General features: G+C 37.6%; 2 protein-coding genes across 4 annotated transcripts in view; one reads left to right on the top strand and one right to left on the bottom strand.

Moving 5' to 3' along the window:
• The window catches only part of LOC121727902 (condensin complex subunit 3), a 32,431-nt gene extending 22,596 nt beyond the window's left edge, over positions 1-9,835 (top strand). Inside the window, exons 22-29 of one of the 2 annotated variants that reach the window (XM_042115948.1) lie at positions 897-1,016; positions 2,438-2,575; positions 3,256-3,411; positions 3,607-3,795; positions 5,186-5,365; positions 5,834-5,952; positions 6,456-6,556; positions 9,726-9,835. In XM_042115948.1, the coding sequence (XP_041971882.1) occupies positions 897-1,016; positions 2,438-2,575; positions 3,256-3,411; positions 3,607-3,795; positions 5,186-5,365; positions 5,834-5,952; positions 6,456-6,556; positions 9,726-9,783 (1,061 nt within the window). In that variant the 3' untranslated portion in view covers positions 9,784-9,835. Of the gene's footprint in view, positions 1-896; positions 1,017-2,437; positions 2,576-3,255; positions 3,412-3,600; positions 3,796-5,185; positions 5,366-5,833; positions 5,953-6,455; positions 6,557-9,725 lie in introns of both variants that reach the window. The other variant, XM_042115947.1, reaches the window with a different exon arrangement.
• Positions 9,836-10,604: 769 nt separating this feature from the next.
• LOC121727631 (glucose dehydrogenase [FAD, quinone]-like) overlaps positions 10,605-20,318 on the bottom strand; it is a 34,268-nt gene continuing 24,554 nt past the window's right edge. For both annotated transcript variants that reach the window (XM_042115564.1, XM_042115565.1), the window contains exons 10-13: positions 19,212-19,377; positions 17,644-17,854; positions 12,690-12,852; positions 10,605-11,324 (exon numbers count right to left, since the gene is read on the bottom strand). In XM_042115564.1, the coding sequence (XP_041971498.1) occupies positions 11,150-11,324; positions 12,690-12,852; positions 17,644-17,854; positions 19,212-19,377 (715 nt within the window). In that variant the 3' untranslated portion in view covers positions 10,605-11,149. The remainder of the gene's footprint in view (positions 11,325-12,689; positions 12,853-17,643; positions 17,855-19,211; positions 19,378-20,318) is intronic.

The following is a 20,318-nucleotide window of genomic DNA, read 5'->3' as shown; positions in this document are numbered from 1 at the left end:
TATCGCTTGGATCAGTGATCAATAAGATCGTTATTGGTAGATCGCGATCAGACTTGAGACTGTGACATGTTATTGGTAGTTTTTGTACGTTATTGGTAGATATGGTAAGCATGACCATATTTCCTCTCCGATTTCGTCAAACGATTTTAAAGTTGTGTGTGGCGTTCACCTTAAAATTATTATATTTTCTACATCTTTTGTAATGAAAATTTTACTTAAAAATAAAATATATTGCATTCAAGGACTTTCTCGTGGGACAATGAGCCGAAGCAAACGTTGGTCAAATTATATGCAAAAGTTTAGTTGGAGTATGTTAACATCATCCTTGTAGAATCATTTGTTAATAACTTCCATCTATTCCATCTATCAATCAGCAAAAAGTCACTTAACTTTAGCTGTCTTTTCTCCTATTTCTACCATAGAGTAATTATTTAGCTGTATTTTTTGCACTTACCGCCGTACTCAGAGACATATAATTGAGATTAACCTTCAATCTAATGAAGAGTTTGACAGATAATGTATGGGGCTTGTGTCAAAATTTTGAATTATTACAATTAAGTAAATAATGTTCCACTTTGAGTGCGGCAGTTAGAGCTGTAATACCATCATAGATTATTATTACGAACTTTGAAATAGTATGTAGTCAGTAGGTTATTTCTAAATAACCTTACAGTAATAAAGTTTCGACGCATTCAAATAACTAAACTGCGAAATGGTATTCTCATAAACTTTAAACTATAAACTCTGATCATAACTCAAAAATTAGTCCAAAGACGTTTAACTTTTAAGGTAAATGAGAATACTGCTTTTCGATGCGGAATGGTTTGAAGCTGCATTTAAATAACAGAAACAGTTACTTACAGGGCTTCTTTTTTAATGCAAACATAAAATTCCAGCTCAACCACTCGCTAGAAGCACTCATGTGGTGATCAACGAAACTGTGGAGGAGGAAGTCGAGATCGACGAGACGTCGCCCAGCGAGATACCAAACGTTACTGAAACTAATGTTACTGAAGGTATTATAAACTTTGTTAAATTAAGTAGTCTATATTACAAGTTACATTTGTGTGACTTCGGTTGGGAAAAAAACGCGTAGTATGTGTACGCGTACAAACTTGAAACTAACTTTTTCAAGTCACAAATGTAATGCGTCGTTTATATTCAGCTCGGCCCTTCGATCGGAGATTCTTGGAAATCTATTGTTGTCGCGGTCACCGGTGTCCTTATGGGGCTCGATGGGCGGAGGGCCTAGACAAGCGGCAAGCGATTATCGTAAACGCCAACGCCATAAAATGTATGGGATTTGACATTAGTATTCGCTAGCGAAGCGATGACTTATGTCAAATAGCATATATTTTGATAGCGTTTACGATAATCGCTTGCCACTTGTCTACTAGGGCTGTTTTTCTTTCGTTTAAATAGTCTCGATTAAATGTATATAATAATCTCGACGCGGCGAGTATGTAGAGGGCTGAGTGTAAACGCTCACTCGCGTCGTAACTACCGCAGAAGTATTCAGGGTAATGTTGCTGGCAGCGCGAGTAGCCGCGGCAGTGGCTGAGTGTAAACGGCCCATAAAAAATAATACCAGACGCAAGTTTCTTTTTTATGCTATTGCATAGCTTTCATCGCGGGCTTTGAGCGCGGCGACCGAAGCAAGAAATTCCGTAACGAAAAAACCTAACCTGGTGGTAGGTGGTAGGTGCGGCGTTGCCAGACTTCGGTACGGTGTTTTTGTGCGCGCGACTGTCTAGTTACTACACTCTAGTAGAACTAGAAATATGCGAATTATAAATTATTATTGCATAAGTTGATAAAAAAAATATACGTGGGAGAGCCACGCTTCGGCACGAATGGGCCGGCTCTCATAGAAAACGGATCGGAATACAACGTTCCCATAGAAAACCGGCGTGAAACAGCGCTTGCGCTGTGTTTCGCCTAGTGAGTGAGTTTACCGGAGGCCCAATTCCCTTTTCTATCCTCCCCTATTCCCTTCCCTTCCCTTCCCATCCCTACCCTCCCTTATTACCCTATTCCCTCTTAAAAGGCCGGCAACGCACCTGCAGCTCTTCTGATGCTGCGAATGTCCATGGGCGACGTAAGTTGCTTTCCATCAGGTGACCCGTTTCTCGTTTGCCCCCTTATTTCATAAAGGGGCACACGTATTTTGGTTTTCTTAAATTTTAGAATCTCATGATTTAAGTATGTACCATCGAGGAAATTACTTCCTAGGCGGTTGACGGACCTACGTCATGTGGTCGGCTTATGTCAATTCGATACTAGCTGTGATCAGTCGGATGGGTTTGACTTAACGCGACCAAATTACTTAGGTCCGCCATCTGCCTAGGAATCAACTTCTCTGATAGTACATTACATTATTATTTCCGGTCACCCTTCTTGATAACGTTTATTTTGTACTTTCTGTTTACTTGTATAGATCAACGTCAAGAGTCCGATGAAAGGAAGTCACTGCCGTCGTCAGATGTAGTCAGCGGCACGCCGGACGAGCCCAACGACACGGACTCTAGTGACAGTAGCGGCGTCTCTCCCGTTAAAAAGGCTAAAATAACTAAAGGTGCGTAAATTATGCAAATTACATCCATACTAATATTATAAATGCGAAAGCGTGTCTGTCCGTATGTCTGTTACCTCTTCATGCCCAAAAAGCTGAACCAACTTAAAATTAATATTTGAAAGGACATAGGATAATACTCTTTATCCCGGAAAAATGTACGGTTGCCGCACGATAAACGAATTTTGGAAAATCTAGTTGTAAATATAGTTTACAATGATGACACAGTGGATTCTTATCACTTTTGAGGTGCTAATAGTATTTTTTTAATTTCGTTTGAAATTAAATATTCCAGCATGACTGGTGAGACATGATCAATACTTAAAGAGAGCACTCGGTAGTCGATTCTCAGTATAATTATGTAATAAATTTAGGTATCGAATTTTTGACCAAATTATCCTTTAAATAAAATATGAATCATGGACACTTAGTAAATTACTATGCGGCCGGCACGGCGGTGTGCGCCCCGCGCCGCGCGTTACCCCTACCGCGCCTCTTTCGCGCGGTGTCCATGCTTTGGATAAATAATTATTTAACCTTATGCTACATTTACTCATTGATCAATTGATATTATTTTTTTATATATAATTTTTTTTCAACTAATAAAATAGCCTAATATCACGTCTTCGAGTATTATTTATACATTCTACAAACATTTTACACTTTTGAAATTATGATTTTAGGTAGGAAAAAGAAATTATCAATGTCAAGACGCACCGCATCTAGTGGTGAAGGCGAGAAAGGTACAGAAAATTATCAAGCTAAAGAAAAAGATGATAAAAATGACAAAGGCGTGAAAAGAAGTCGATCTCAGCGGTCTAGAGTGGATGTAGATAGAGGTAAGTTATGTTGTTCAATTGTTTTGCCGAAATATTTGTGATAAATACATTATTTGGATTTTGTCATTACTTACTAATTACTATTATATTGAGCGACAGATGCAAAATTTCTGGATAAGCCAGATAAGTTATTTATTTATCGATTTTTAAACAGGCCATAAAAGATAATAACAATTCATCTTTTTTTAGCAAAAGCCATCAATAAAGAAAAAGAGAACGAGCTAGAAAAGTCTCCGCATTTAGATGATCTAGATGTATCGAATGTGACAGTTCGAAGATCGACTCAGCCCAGCCGATCCGGTTCCAATTCCGATTCAAACAGCTCAAACAAAAAGGATGGTAATACTAAAAAAGAAATAAAACAGAAGAAAGGACAAGGTGCAGGTAAAAATGACCTGTTACGAATCTTTAATTACATTTATAAAATTTACTAGCTGTTGCCCGCGACTTCGTCCGCGTGGACTTTATAGTTGTTCCGGTATATCGATTGAGTCGTTTACGCGCAAATCAGAAAAGTATATTGTGTGGGAACCGCACATTTTTTCGGGACAAAAAACATTCCTTGTCCCAGATTCAAATTAGTATCTCCAATCTCCATGCCAAATTTCATCAAAATGAAAATAGATTAAATAGTTTAGGCGAGAATCATAAAAGTTTATGGTGCGGGAACCGTATATATTCCGGAATAAAAAGTATCCCTTGTCCTTTCCCGAGACTGAAAGTATTGCCATACTAAATTCCATAAAAATTCGTATATTGTGCAGTAAACAGTAATTTTTTTCGGGACAAAATGTATCCTATGTTCTTTTTCGGGATTCAAAGTATCTTTATACCGAATTTCAACAAAATGGGTCCAGCCGTTTACGCGTGATATCGTGACCACGCGAAATATAACGTTCCGCGCAGCTTCGCCCGCGTAAATTAGATATTTCACAGATAAATTCACGAAAAATAGCCTATGATCCTTCACGTGGTCTAATTCTTACCTGTGCCAAATATCAGAAAAATTGCTCCAGTAGTTCGTGAGATAAGCCATTTCAAATATTTTCTCCCGTTTTTTCCACACTTTTCTCTATTTTTTCGCTCCCATTAGTTTTAGCGTGATAAAATATAGCCTATAGCCTTCCTCGATAAACAGGCTAATACTGAAAGAATTTTTCAAATCGGACCAGTAGTTCCAGAGATTAGCGCGTTTAAATAAGCTCTTTCAAATTATTTCCTCCCGTTTTTTCCACACTTTCCTCTATTTCTTCGCTCCTATTAGAATTAGCGTGATAAAATATAGCCTATAGCCTTCCTCAATAAATGGGCTATCTAACACTGAAAGAATTTTTCAAATCGGACCAGTAGTTCCTGAGATTAGCGCGTTCAAACAAACAAACAAACTAACAAACTCTTCCGCTTTATAATATTAGTATAGATTAACACTTTGCATTTATGTTGCAGTTTCTTTTTTATGATACAATAAACTATAAAGTATTAACACTTATATTTATGTTTATTTTTGGTCTGGGAGTTTTGATATTGATCTTTTATTTTATTTTATTTTCTTTATTAGGAACAATAAACAGTTACATGTTAGAACTTAGTTACTACAATTATTACATAATAGAAGTGGTAAACACATAACCCACACCATTGTTCACAGATTAAAAACGGAAAGTACAGCGTATAAAATGGATTGATGTTGTACTTACAAAAAATTACAACATTGGTAGTCTCCATTTCACAAAACAATATGAATTTTCTGAATTAAATCAAGTATATTTTTCAGCCAAAGCAACAACCGCAAAATCGAAAAAACCCGAATTAGAAAAGTTCTTGCCGCTAGACGAAATGGATGTATCTAATGTAACTGTGAGACGGACGACGCACGGCGGGAAGACCAGCTCCAACTCTGACTCCAACTCTCCTGTCATCGCCAAGAATAAACAGAAGAAAGTTCAAAAGAGAGGTATTAATTTTAATCTCTTGATATGTTCTCAAGTGTGGTCACTGGTCTGTCTGTCTTTTAACCAGGTGCCTTACTCCCGAAACTGACACTTTAGACATCTAAAATAGCGCTATTTTAGATGTCTAAAGCGTCAAAAACCGTTGAAATCGAAAATCGAAATCGATATCAGTTTCGGGAGTAAGGCCTGTTCAGTGTTCACGCTTCCATTGATGTTTGACTTTAAGTCCTGGGAAAAAAATCTTGCGCAACAAAGTTGAGAGCTGCATCAACAAGTTTATTATAATTTGGCAATTTTGGTATAAGCAGAACTCTGAAGTAGTTTCTTCTTACCTCTGAACCACACGTTGAATTCCTAGCATTTTTGTCTGAATTCTATACGTAGTTTATGAAGGTACAACTAATATCTTTCAATTTCGATGTAATAATCAAATTAATACTTTATATTTAAAATCCTATTCACGTTGACAGTGGAAGCGTCGCGGCGCGTGACTCGTTCTTCAAGGTCGCGGTCGAGTCTGGAGCTCGCCGACACGTCGCAGTCTGCTGACGACACTGAGCTGCACACCATCGTCTATGACAATGACTTCGTAAGTATAGTTTAACTGATGACCTACCGGCTACTAATGCCCAGTTTTTTGACGCGCTGTTAAAACCTACTATCGATTCAAAAGCATTGTTGATTGGTTAATGCACTCCCTAGACGGTCATTCAGCATTACATGCATTTACGTGACAATATTAATTGTTGCATGACATGCCGATCGCGATACGATTATGCGTGGACATATTGCAGGACCAAAAATTAAAGAAATTGTCAATCAATGTACAGCACGTGGTTTGCATGTCATTCGCATCAATAAACGATCATGCATGCATTATAGCACGCAGTGCATATAATGTTGAATTGCCGTCTAGGGTTTGGTCATCAGCCAATCAGAAGCGCTGGTAAGTAGATAAAGTCATGTTATTACACCCTAGAAACTGGGCATTAGTCAAGTTACTGTGGAAGTCAAAACATTTGCTGAGGAATCAAATGCAACTTGTACCCAGGTACTACTGACTCACTAAAGAGATTTTTATTTATGTTTTAGGTCCAAGAAGCTTTAGACGACTCTACTGAACTGAATAACACGAGTAAACACAACTCCAAAGCAAATGTTACTGTGCCTGAGTCTCCTGAGGAAAGTGAATTGTAAGTGACCAACAGTTTAAATAGACAGGGTCTGTTACACCACTTCCTGATAGGTGTCGGATAGGCTATCCACAACTTATCTGACAGATAGAGTACCTGTCGGATAAGTTGTGGATAGCCTATCTGAAACATATCAGGAAGTGGTAAAACGGCCCCTTAGCTGTCTGCCTGTCACCAGACTGACAGACATAAATCATATACAGCGAACACATAATATTTAGGACCCTAGCACGACTTTTTGTAGCGATACAATCGCAAGTCGCTCTTTGCTTGGGCTACTATATCGACCCCTCTGGGTAGAAACGTCGTAAAAGCCATTTTGGCTAAAATGAGTTTTTAACGGTTTCTTACTCAGAATCGCGAGCTCTATCGATCTGTATATTCGAAATGTTCAATTTCGCAAAAATATGTCTTTTACAGCATTTTTCAACTCATTATAAACTCAGCTTTCTTCTTTGAAAATGTTGTAATGCGCATTTTTTTCAATTAATTTTTGAAATGTGTGTAGTAAGTGACAAATTTTTGATTTCGTGGTTAATACTACATAATATATACAATACTTGAAGATAATACTATCAATCATTTTGTAGTAAAATACACGTCACCAACAAATATGAAATATGGCCTTTACAACATTTTCTCAACTTCAACCATTTTTTTTATTCTTTGAAGTTATAATAAACCACTATAGCTCAGTTAGCTTAGATTTTTGGATAGTTTATTAAATAGAAACTCAAAATATTCTACATTCAATAGTTTCAGAGATCGCATGGCTTTTACTACAAAATATCAAGTTGTGAATGGCTTTTACAACATTTTTTTTGCTTCGCGATTATAACCATTTATTCATTTGGTTGTATAGTTTTTCATTATTTTAACGTAAAATTGTACTTTTCCGATAAACTTTAATAAAATTATCGAAATAAAATAAACTTTACCTCTAAATAATGCAAAACTAGGTAAGTATTTAACAATAATAGCTTTAGGAAATCAGTTCTTCGTATTGTTACTCTTGGTAATAAGTCTTTTGGTGGAAAACTTCCTTAATACATTTTCTCAACTTACACATTAAACAATCTTAGATGGTAAAACTAAAAAAAAACATGAAAGTTATTAAATACGCCTTTGGAAATAACCGGCAATTGTATACAAACTTAACAACAAAAATAAATGACATAATATTACGTAATTTGTTATTCAGTCAACTCACTCGTCACTGCAGTAACATTATTAAAATAAAATTAACACAATTATAATGTGCCATTCACTATTATTCCAAAGATGAAAATATCTCTAATGTTTGATACATAAACTTATAATATACTGTCGGTTTGATAAGATTGTTTCGTATAATATCAAGTTGAGCAAAATATACCTGAGCAGTTTTCCTCAAAAAGATTTATACCGTAGATATCTTCTTATATATAAAAATGGATTTCCAAATGTGTTAGTCGCGCTAAAACTCGAAAACGGCTGAACGGATTGGGTTGATTTTAGTCTTAAAATAATCCTCGAAGTCCAGGCATGGTTTTAAAGTGACACGAAGTTCACCGGGACAGCTAGTTACGAATATATTACAAAGAACTGATTTTATTAAGATAATGTTATTATTGTTAAATGCTTACTATTTCGGCATAGTTAAGAGATTGTGTTGATCTTAATATATTGATAATGTTACTGCAGTGATGAGTGAGTTGACTGAATAACAAATTACGTATGTTGTTTATTTTTTGTTGGTAAGTTTGTATACAATATCCTGTTATTTCCAAATATATCTTTATTAACTTTCATGTTTTTAGGGTTCCGTACCCAAAGGGTAAGAACGGGACCCTTTTACTAAGACTTCGCTATCTGGTCGCCTGTCTGTCTCCAGGCTTTATCTTAAGAACCGCTCTAGCTAGACTTCTGAAATTTTCACAGATTGTGTATATCTGTTGCCACTATAACGAAAAATACTAAAAACAAAATAAAATTAATATTAAAGAAGGGCTCTCATACAACAAACGTGATTTTTTTTGGCCTTTTTTGCTCGATATCAATAATGGCCACAGGTAGGCACTTGAAATTTTCACAAAGGCCTTATTTATATGTGTAATTTAATAATTAATAATTATTTTTGAATAAAATAAATATTGAAGGGGGGCTCTCATACAAAAAAAACACAATTTTTGCTCTATAACGGTACAGGACCCTTCGTGCGCGAGTCCGACTTATATTTGGCCGATTATTTTGATAATTTTATTAAAGTTTGTCGGAAAAGTACAAATATACATCAAAATAATGAAAAACTATAAAATAATTTGATATTCGTCACTAATGTTTGTCGCATTTAATACACTAATTACACTTTCTTATTATTACACTTGTCTTTTAATTGAAAAAATACCTTCAATAAAACGTTGTTTTAAGTCTTATACAACCAAATGAATAAATGGTTATAGTCGTGAGGCAAAAAAAATGTTGTAAAAGCCATTTACAACTAGATTTTTTGTAGTAAAAGCCATGCGATCACTGAAACTATTGAATGTAGAATATTTTGAGTTTCTATATAGTAAACTACCCGAAAATCTAAGATTAATGGGCTATAGTGGTTTATTATAACTTCAAAGAATAAAAAAATATGCGTGAAACAAAATTACGATTTTTGTTTTTTGGCCGTACTGTAAAATGGCTATTTGGCTTTTACGACGTTTCTACCCAGAGGGGTCGATATATAATTTCTGTTGCCGCTATTACAACAAAGAGCGTCCGTGGCCTATTATGGGTAGACCTTTGGTTCGCATTTCTTAGAGGGTGCAGGTTCGAACCCGGGTGGAGGCGTGTACCTATGAGACATTTTCTGATCTCCAGTACATAATACGGACGCTCGTACGGTGAAGGAAAATATCGTGAGGGAACCCGCACATAGCTGGTCCCAGATGTATTGACTAGTTCTTTCCTCTGGACTAGGCCGACTATGATGCGAGGATGCCGTATGCGCTTGGGCAACCATACGGACATTTAAAAATCTTGCACTACAGTATTTGAGGAGTGATTACTTCGCTCTGAAAAATACTGTATAAATCATCCATTACGGATGTAAAGGCCTAGTTTTTATTACAACAAGCATAATATTTTTGGTAACGACGTATATTCAACGTTTTTTCCTACACTATTTTTCGTGTTACAGGTCTGAATCGGAGCCAGAACCGATACCCGTAAAAGGCAAGAAGAAAGGAAAGAAATAGATCATTTATAGACTAGAATTATAATGAATTATTATTATTAAATTTCCTAAGTATTTATTATTAACACCCAAATATACGCCTAAATGAGATAAGAATGATACTTGCCTTAATAATGAAACGGTAATAATGAATAATAATAATTTTTTAGCCATATCTAATATTAAAGAATTGCTACTTATATTTGAAATTAATTTCATGTGTTTTATTAATATCATTAGGAATGAAACATAAAAAAGAATATTAATTTGTATTTCAATTTATATTTTGTACAAATTTCAAAATATTTATAAACTACACTTCCAAACATCACATTACTTAAATTAATTTACTTAACATAAGATTATGGTACAGTAATCTAATCCAGGGCTTTCCAAACTTTATTTAAAAAGTTAAGACGCCTTTACTTTATGCCACTTTCACATTCATAACAGAACAGTTTGAAAAGCTCTAGTCTAGTCTTATCGTGCGATTTATAATCTCAGTCAGTCTGACGTTTCTATAACTCTTATCTCTTTCTATACATGTAGGTTAGTAGAAACAGTGCTATATTTTGTCCTTTTACCGACTACGATTATAAACCAGAGATAAAAATAATAACAAAATTAAAAAAGTATAAATTGTAGAGGTCATATCCTTTCATCTGTCACGAACTGTCAAACCATTTTCGAAAATACTTGTGAATAGTTTTAGGCCGGTATAAATAGTCAGTGCTCAACTTCGGCTCTATGATTGGTCCAAATTTTGACAGCCAACCAATCACAGAGACTCAACCGCGTCTTGAGACCGAGATGCATCTTGAGTACTGACTATTTATACCGGCCTTAGAGTAAGACGCCCATGGTGGGCGCTTGACAGACGAGCTAATAATATTTCCTAAATGCAACAGAACAAGAGTACTATGTTTTTGAGTGTACCTACTGCATATTATGTATTTAACTATTTAAACCTCTATTTCATTGACTCGCAGCTGTTGACTTCAGAGTTAAAAGAGTTTTTGGAAATATTAATTTGAGATGTATCATTAGATTAATTTAATTCGTGACCACTGGGATCAAATCAATGGGACCATATTAAAATATTTTTTGCAAGGGAATGTAAAACATTTTTCTATATTAGTTTTCCGCAGCTCCCTATTCATCGGAGCTCGTGTGGAATATACTTTACCTAATCTCCCCGAGTAACGTAATATCTGATCGCACATTTGTTCGCACCGTACGCGTCGAACGCACCGCATAGTACACGAAATGCGGCGCGTACGGTGTGGACGAATGTGCGAGGTTTCACATCATACAACGAATTCTAAAATACGGCTTGTTCGGCGCGTGCGTGATGACAAATGTGCGATCACCTTAATATATTTTATCGATTATCTGGAGGGCTGGTATTTGACCTGGTTCTTCGTGTGCCAGGTGCCGTGGTAGTAGGGGTGCCTGTCCCAGTTGTCGTGCTCGTTCCTGTCCCACTGCTGGCCGTCGCCCTTGTTGTCGTTCCAGTTCTTGTCCCACTGGGCCCAGTTGCTGTCGTGCTCGCCGTATTTTTTACTGGAATAAACAAGTTCTTTACATAAGAATGATTAAGATAAGACAATTAGGTACTATGAGAAGAAATAATAACATAATAACTTCCATAATAATGACTAATTATAATAATCCAATGAATCACCATAGCTGGGCATTAACTCGTTAATCCGTTAATCGTTAATTAACGAAGTTAACATTTTGATTAACGGATTAACTTTTAAGTTAACTTTTAAAAATATGAACGGTCCGGTTAACTTCCGTTAATATGCAGAAATCCGTTAATCGTTAATCCAATGCCTACTATTTACCGCACGGCACCGCGGCGCGGCGCGAAAACAGGTTCAGACGAAACAAAAACAATACTAGATATACATTTTCAGGCGCATGCGAGTGAGAACAGATTTGTTTCGTTTTATCATTTCATGACTCAGCGCCGGTGCTTATAGAGAGATTGATTTGTTTATTGGTATTATAAATCATTTGCATGTTGATAAATAAGAGTGCAGTATAATTTAGTTAGGTAACTAAATTATACTGCACTCTTCTTTATCAACATGCAAATGATTTATAATAACAAAATACTTCTATAATAATTATTGTATTCTAATTTCTACCTAGAATACAATAATTATAAAAGTATTTTGTTTTATCCCTAACCTGTTAACTTCCAAAACCTTAAACCAACAGGTTTTGTATGTACACTAACGCAATGATATAAGTTACAACAAGGCCATATTTATTATTTACACATAATATTAACGGATTAACGATTAACGTTAACTTGCATTAATTCGTCCGCAATGTTACGCTTTAATGTTTAACGAAGCTAACATTTTTTTAAGGATTAACGATTAACGAAGTTAACTATTTGATTAACGGTGCCCAGCTATGTGAATCACACTAATCGCTATAATATGCATTTGTTAAAAGCTACGTTGAAAAGACTGTATAATTTCGTAACATATTATACAGGGTTTAACAAAACAAAGTTATAATACTTTGGGGTGTTGTTACTGTGAAAGTAGTAGTGCATATATTTTTTTTAATTTCCTATGGGTAAAGTTTTGGCGTTGTTGCAATTCTATCGTCCGAAGCTTCGTGCTATGAGACGATACTATTGGACGATATACGCAGATCGTCCAATAGTATCGGTTTTAGAGCGAAGCACTACGCATATGCGGCCGCGACATCATAGAAACATAGAAATTAAAAGTGACTTTTTCAGCGCTGCAGCCTGCAGCTACATAAACAGTAAACTTCATATGTAAGGAAGTAGGAACACATACACACGCTAGTATTATCACTTTGTTACGCCTTGTACTTATAACTAATGTTGTTAGTTTTACTTGAATATAAGTTACACAAATGTTAATACAGGTAGCTTACCTGTCATCCGTAGCGGTGGGTTTGTCGGCGCCGAACTTGTTCTTGAACAGCTGGTGCCTGGTCATGATGAATTCGGCGCCGCGCTCGCCGATCATGACGCAGGGCGCGGCCGTGTTGCCCGACGGCAGCGTCGGCATTATAGACGCGTCCACCACGCGTAGACCTGGAACAAGGTTTAAGAAATTGCCTGCAGGCTTAGCATAACAACATTAGAAACGGAAAAGAATGGACATACTAACAGATTTCCTTTGTCAATCTGTCACTTTGTCTATTCTTTCGTAGAAAGAAACCATTTCTATGGTGACGATGCCTGCTAATGGTATTGATTTCCATGATGTTGCCTAAATCTAGTGTCCGACCGAAGGTCTATTTTTGGCCGAAGCCGAAGTTGATTAATCAGCAATCGCTACAACCTTCGGCTGAAGCCGAAGCCGAAGATTTATAATCTTAATCGCTCGACTCTCAGTAGGTAATTAATGTTTAAACGACTTAAAAAAAGAGGTTATCAATTCGATGCGTGTGTATGTAATATTTCCAGAACTGCCCAATTTTCGTATAAGTATGTTAGTCTGTAATCTGTATGAGCGTCTGAACAAATGTGCCAAATTACAAGTGTATGTATGTATGTTTTTATGTTTGTGTTCGCATATCTCTGGAACTACCATTTCGATTTCAGTAATTCTTTTTTGTTGTACTAGGTATTGTTCAACTTGCACGGGACCGAGATTTAGACCTTTGGCTCGGTCGTCTGAATGAGTCCCTAGTCAGCGTCGAGCTGCTAAATGCAATGCATCCCGTACTGAGGGAATGGGTGGACAGAGACAGTGGTGCGTTGTCGTACCGTCTCACACAGGTACTGACCGGGCATGGCTGCTTCGGTCAGTATCTGTGCGACATGACCAGACGCGAGCAAAACACTGCTTGCCATCACTGTAGTGACGACCGGGATACGGCGCAGCACACGTTGCTCGTCTGTCCCGCTTGGATCAGACAAAGAGCGGCCTTACAGGTCGCTATTGGACCCGACATCACACTGCCAGCCATCGTTCGTGCGATGCTGGACAGCCACCACTCTTGGAGGGCAGTCGAGACATTCGCCGAAGTGGTAATGTCGTCGAAAGAGGAGGCGGAGCGCAGGCGAGAGGCGGAGGCGCTCGATCCTCGGAGAAGGCCGAGGCGGAGACCAAGGGCCAGACATGGTCGCGACATCCCGCCTTAGCAGGGAAGCTCGGGGCATCGGTATGGGGTTGCCGACGCCCATGACATCGAGTCCCGGGTAGGCCACGATGCACTAGGTGTTCCAGTGCATCGTCGCGGAGTAATATGGAATGGTGTATCCACGAGTTGAGCCTCCGGTGAGGCAGAGGTGGTGGGGCTGCGGTCGAGTATCACGCGTTTACCTTAGTCCCACCTTCAGGAGCAGGAACACCGTTGGGGTTTTAGTGGGTAGTCCCGGGTGCGTCTTCCGTCCGCCCCGGGGAGTCACACATACCTCGGTGGTCCTCCCCAGGCCCTGAGGATGCGTAAAAGCATTCCCCCAACGAAAAAAAAAGGTATTGTTCAACTTAGGGAATAGTGCAAGTGTCATCAAAATCGGTTCAGCAGTTTTGGAGATACTAAGTTTTAATTCTCAATTACTTACGTATAATTTTGAAGTCGGTTTTATCTTTTTAAAATACAGTTATGTTCAATATGTCTACAAGCTACAATTATTAATTAAGTATTTCAAAATTTCACAATATTGAAGGTTAACCTATAAATGATAATACATATATTGACTGTCTCATAGAGAAGTTGATTTAGAGATGGTAATAAAAGTTTGTGATTTCCTGATTTATTTATTACAATTTACAAGTAATAAATTTTGGACCACAAATAATTAATTAAGTTTAAGGAATGACTCAAATGTGTGGTTCAAAAACGGATGAGAATTAGGAAAAAGTGTATAGAATCAAAATTATAGAGAATTTAATAAGTAAGTTTTTTTTTCATCGTAGAATGTTTTTTGCTACAACGCATCGTTTTTTTAATTATTAGCCAAAAACCAAAAATCGAGACTTTTGTTACTCTCCCCTCACTCCAGCTCGACTTCTGGACTTTTAGTAAGTTTTGTCCCTAAGTACGCTGAATAGGTTCCAGCAGAAATCTCTTAGGTTCCCCGCTCACGCATTCTACAACTACTTTATTGACTGAACTATTGTAAAAAAATAAGAATTTCTTTATTATTTCACAAATAACAATAATTAGACCAATCAATCAGTCTTTGTTTTACTCGACTAGAGCAAAACTAATAAATAAAAAAAACAAATACTCACTTCTTAATAAATGATTAATTAAATGATTTATTTAGAAGTTAGTGTTTGTTTATTGTATTTTTGATATAACGGTTGCTCGGACCTTCGGCAAAGCTTCGGCTTCGGCCGGGTGTTAGGCCGAAGCCGAAGGTTTCGATGAAGGTGTTTTTTTTGGCCGAAGCCGAAGCCGAAGCTTCGGTCGGGCACTACCTAAATCCTATTTTTGAAATCAGGTACTAGTAACTAGAATGATGTCTGATGGTGGTGTTATTGTGGTGGTGATTTGATCAGCATTTTAAGATAGTTTACCCTTAGTTTGAGCTCCAATAGGGCAGACTACGGTTTTAGATGATGAGATGAGATTAGATATGTGACTGATCAACCTTCAATTACAATAGACGGCTTAAACCTAACGGTTGCAATTAGCCACGCAGAAGGTCACGCAGTCAAATTTTATGACATGTTCCAGAGGACCCCTATGGTCCTCTTAAACGAATTAGCTTCAAGCAAAATCTCGAACCATGTTTCTAACTACTAATCCATACTAATATTATAAATGCGAAAGTATCTCTGTCTGTCTGTCTGTCTGTCTGTCTGTCTGTCTGTCTGTCTGTCTTGCTTTCACGCCAAAACTACTGAACCGATTGCAATGAAATTTTGTATACAGTTATTCTAGAGTCTGAGAAAGGACATAGGCTACATTTTGATGTGGGAAAATATCTTATTTCCATGAAAATTTCGCTGAAAATGAATTCGCATTGCGCGTGGCCAGCGCTCACCCCGGGGGTCCTGGGTTCGAGTCCCGCAGGCGGAACAAAAAGTTTTCAATTTTCCTGGGTCTTGGATGTGTATTAAAATAAAATTTCAAAAATCTTAAACATATTTTATGTATAATATTATAAAAAATCCAGAAATATATCAATGGAATGAACATTTTAGTTCTAATACGATTCAACAGATGGCGTTTTATTTTTTACTTTACTGTAACATAGAACTAATCATACTTATTAGTTAGTATGTTTTTGTTTATAGTTTTTAATACGTTAGAATATGATGTTTAATAATATTATAATCCATACTATACTAATATTATAAATGCGAAAGTATCTCTGTCTGTCTGTCTGTCTGTCTGTCTTGCTTTCACGCCAAAACTACTGAACCGATTGCAATGAAATTTTGTATACAGTTATTCTAGAGTCTGAGAAAGGACATAGGCTACATTTTGATGTGGGAAAATATCTTATTTCCATGAAAATTTCGATGAAAATGAATTCGCATTGCGCGTGGCCAGCGCTCATCCCGGGGGTCCTGGGTTCGAGTCCCGCAGGCGGAACAAAAAGTTTTCAATTTTCCTGGGTCTTGGATGTGTATTAAAATAAAATTTCAAAAATCTTAAACATATTTTATGTATAATATTATAAAAAATCCAGAAATATATCGATGGAATGAACATTTTAGTTCTAATACGATTCAACAGATGGCGTTTTATTTTTTACTTTATTGTAACATAGAACTAATCATACTTATTAGTTAGTATGTTTTTGTTTATAGTTTTTAATACGTTAGAATATGATGTTTAATAATATTATAATAATATTATATATATATACTAGCTGTTGCCCGCGACTTCGTCCGCGTGGACTTTAGTTTATAGCGCGCGGTGTCAACAAAATTTGTGTCAAATTTAAAAACTTTTTAAAACCCTGGTAAGTGGTACCCCTCTTAGGGCCGCGCTACACCGGAATGGCATCGCTGAAAGTGCTCGCCTCGCCGCTGCCATTCCGGTGTAGCGCGGCCCTTAATTAATCAAAATACCCAAAAACAGCTGTGCAGTGTGCACATAATCTATACTAATATTATAAATGCGAAAGTATCTCTGTCTGTCTGTCAGTCTCGCTTTCACGCCAAACGCCAAAACTACCGAACCGATTGTAATGAAATTTTGTATACAGATAGTCTAAAGCCTGAGAAAGGACATAGGCTACTTTTTTACTGGAAAAAAGGGTTGTAAGGGTCGTAAATTTGTTCGAAAAATTCATAATAGATGGCGCCGTGCGTCTTCTACATCGCGCTGACGCTTGCTCAAAAGTCTTTCTATAAGAGGTGGTATCATCTTACATTTAAGTCTCGATTTTTTTCGATTGTTATATCTATTCTACGGTATTAAATAACTCAATACTTTATCTGTGCAGGCAGTGACGTAACCTTAAGACCAAATTTCACCAACGACTGTTAAAGTTAATGATCGAATTAGTATCACGTTAGCTGTTTCGTTTTTCATATGAATGAAAGAGAAGACAGGACATTTTAACAAGCTGTTAACACTAACAGACGTTGGTGAAATTGGGGCTAAACCTATCAATGATAAATAGTTTATGGGTAAAGTTGTGTAATTGGGGGGCTAAATATGCTTTGAAATTTGGCATAAAATATATTAATATAAAAAATAAAGTACTTATTGTGTGCACACTACACAGCTGTATTGATTTAAGGGGTACCAGGGTTTTTTTATAAAAGCTTTTGACACCAATTTTGTTGACATCGCGCGCTATAAACTGAAGTCCACGCGGACGAAGTCGCGGGAAACAGCTAGTTCTAAGTATATTTTACAAACTCCATCAATCTTAACATGGGATTGTTTTTCATCTAGCGCTAATTACCTTCAACACCATACACCCTGAGCTGCGAGTCCACAACGGCCATGACGTCGTCCTTAGCGCCCATCTTGCACGTGCCGACCTGGTGGTTCTCCGGCGCGGTCTCGAGCTTGGCCAGGCACCGGAAGTAGTCGTCGGTCGGGTTGGGCCCGCCGCCCGGACACTTGCTGGCGTACCCCGGTATCGGCTCCATGCCGTACTTCTCGCGCATTATCTGCGCAAAATATTATAAATTAATAAATATTATAACACTTTGATTTTGGAATAGATTCATCAATTATATTTTTAGAACGGTCTTGGTTCTACCACCGGTACTACCCCCGCGAAAAGAACCTATCGAGAATTCGCTAAAACCAAAATGTTGAAGAGTGATGTCGTGAAAACTGCGGAGTGATCATGGTACAGGGTGTCACAAAACTAAGTGATAATACTTTAGGGTGTGTACGTGTCTCTCGTTTTTTTTTTCACATTTGTATGGTGAAACTCTTGACGCTGGGGCGCGCTGCTTAGCCATACAAAAGTGAAAAAAAAGTTGGTCATTCAGCGCTGCTACTGTCTACAAGCATAGCTGGGCATTAACTCGTTAATCCGTTAATCGTTAATTAACGAAGTTAAAATTTTGATTAACGGATTAACTTTTATATTAACTTTTAAAAATATTAACGGACTCGTTAACTTCCGTTAATATGCAGAAGTCCGTTAATCGTTAATCCAATGGCTTCTATTCACCGCACGGCACCGCGGCGCGGCGCGAAAACAGGTTCAGACAGTTAGCATATTAAAAATGACAAGTACCGGGCGGGCGGGCAGTGCGGCGCCGCGGCACGGCATGCAGCAGCGAGTGAAACAAAAACAATACTAGATACATTTTCAGCAGCGTGCGAGTGAGAAGAGATTTGTTTCGTTTTATCATTTCATTACTCAGCGCCGGTGCTTATTGTTATTATAAATCATTTGCATGTTGATAAAGAAGAGTGCAGTATAATTTAGTTAGATGGAATACAATAATTATAGAAGTATTTTGTTTTGTCCCTAACATTTTAATTTCAAAACCCTTAAACCAACAGGTTTTGTGTGTACACTAACGCAATGATATAAGTTACAACAATGCCATATTACATATTAACGGATTAACGATTAACGTTAACTTGCGTTAATTTGTCCGAAATGTAACGCTTTAACGTTTAACGAAGCTGACATTTTTTTTAACGGATTAGCGAAGTTAACTATTTGATTAACGGTGCCCAGCTATGTCTACGAGAAATACATAACCTAATACACAACCTAAAGTATTATCACTTAGTTTTGTTACACCTGTATACTTGGTACAATGCAGAACAACATTATATATTATGTTATGTTCCCCTAAAATGGTAGCGGCCAAAAATTATCGTAGGTACGTTAAACAGCCGTAAAAGGCCGGCAACGCACCTGCAGCTCATCTAATGTTGCGAGTGTCCATGGGCAACGGTAGTTGCTTTCCATCTGGTGACCCGTTTGCTCGTTTGCACCCATAAAACGGCACGTAAAAATCTCTAAAAGTGAGTAAATCTCCGGTAGCTGTACCATACCGTGGTATTGGCCAGCCTGTAAGCGATCCTGGCGCCGTCGACCAGCACCTCCACCTCGTGTTCGTCGAGGAAGTAGTTGGGCTGCATCAGCGGCGGCGTCAGCGGGTCGCCCGACTGCAGCGTCAGGTAGCCCCGGCTGCGGGGCTGCAGCGCCACCACTGATATACTGCAACAAACGGATGTTTTTAGAGTGACGTGGATGTGTACGCTGATTGTGAATTTGCAACGGATATTGTACAATTTGTACAATCTCGTAGGGAGAGTAAATTAAACACTGTTATATCACTCAACACTACCACTCGGACTCGTAGCTGATATAAGAAGGGAATGTCGAGCGACATCCCTTTATACCTATATCAACAACCCCACTACTACAGCTAGAGGGTGTGTCTGACTTTTTTTTTATCAATACACTACAGATATAACTAAGGGAAAGCCAAAACTAAGTGTAATGATTTTAGTCAGCGTATGTATTGTATATAATTGCAAGGAATGTGTTTTTAAGAGCTCACCTGACTCTAAAAATCAAACATCGTCCTTCACTCTTCACACTCACGCCCGTCTTTCATATGCCAGATGAAAAGGACGGCGCGGAATCATCGCCGAGTTAGTTTTACTTGAATAAAAGACGAACTATAATGATTATGAAAAAAGTGTTTTGAGCAAATATTTTATCAATACCTTTTTAGATATTAAAAAATATTAAAGAAAAGACAGCAAACTTCGAAGATCCAAGCAAAAATGTGTCTAAAACAAGGTTTTTTGTAAAAAAGAAACTATCGAGCATTTTTTGAGTAATCGTGTTTTCGTCTTTATGAACTGAAGTTACTTGTGTCAAAAAATCAGTTTTCTAGACCTTACAGATTTTGAGATCTAGGTTAAAGTATGTAGTCAAGTTAGGGTCATATGTGGGCGATCGTGTCGGATCTTAAGAGCCCTAAGATCCGACACGATCGCCGCGCTGAGCAATGTCAGATTTCACGTCCCGCCCAGGGCGTAAAATGGAGTTCCGCCTAGTTTTAAGTGGGTAGGTTCTGTCTTCACTATCCATCTCTAGGACGCATCTTGGCTTATAAAGGCCAAAAGGTGAGCGAATTCATAATGCTC

The sequence above is a fragment of the Aricia agestis genome, chromosome 6 (assembly GCF_905147365.1).
Source record: "Aricia agestis chromosome 6, ilAriAges1.1, whole genome shotgun sequence".
In the NCBI taxonomy this organism is placed as follows: domain Eukaryota; kingdom Metazoa; phylum Arthropoda; class Insecta; order Lepidoptera; family Lycaenidae; genus Aricia; species Aricia agestis.
Note: the sequence above shows the minus strand (reverse complement) of the source record. Positions and strands in the feature narration are given on the sequence as shown.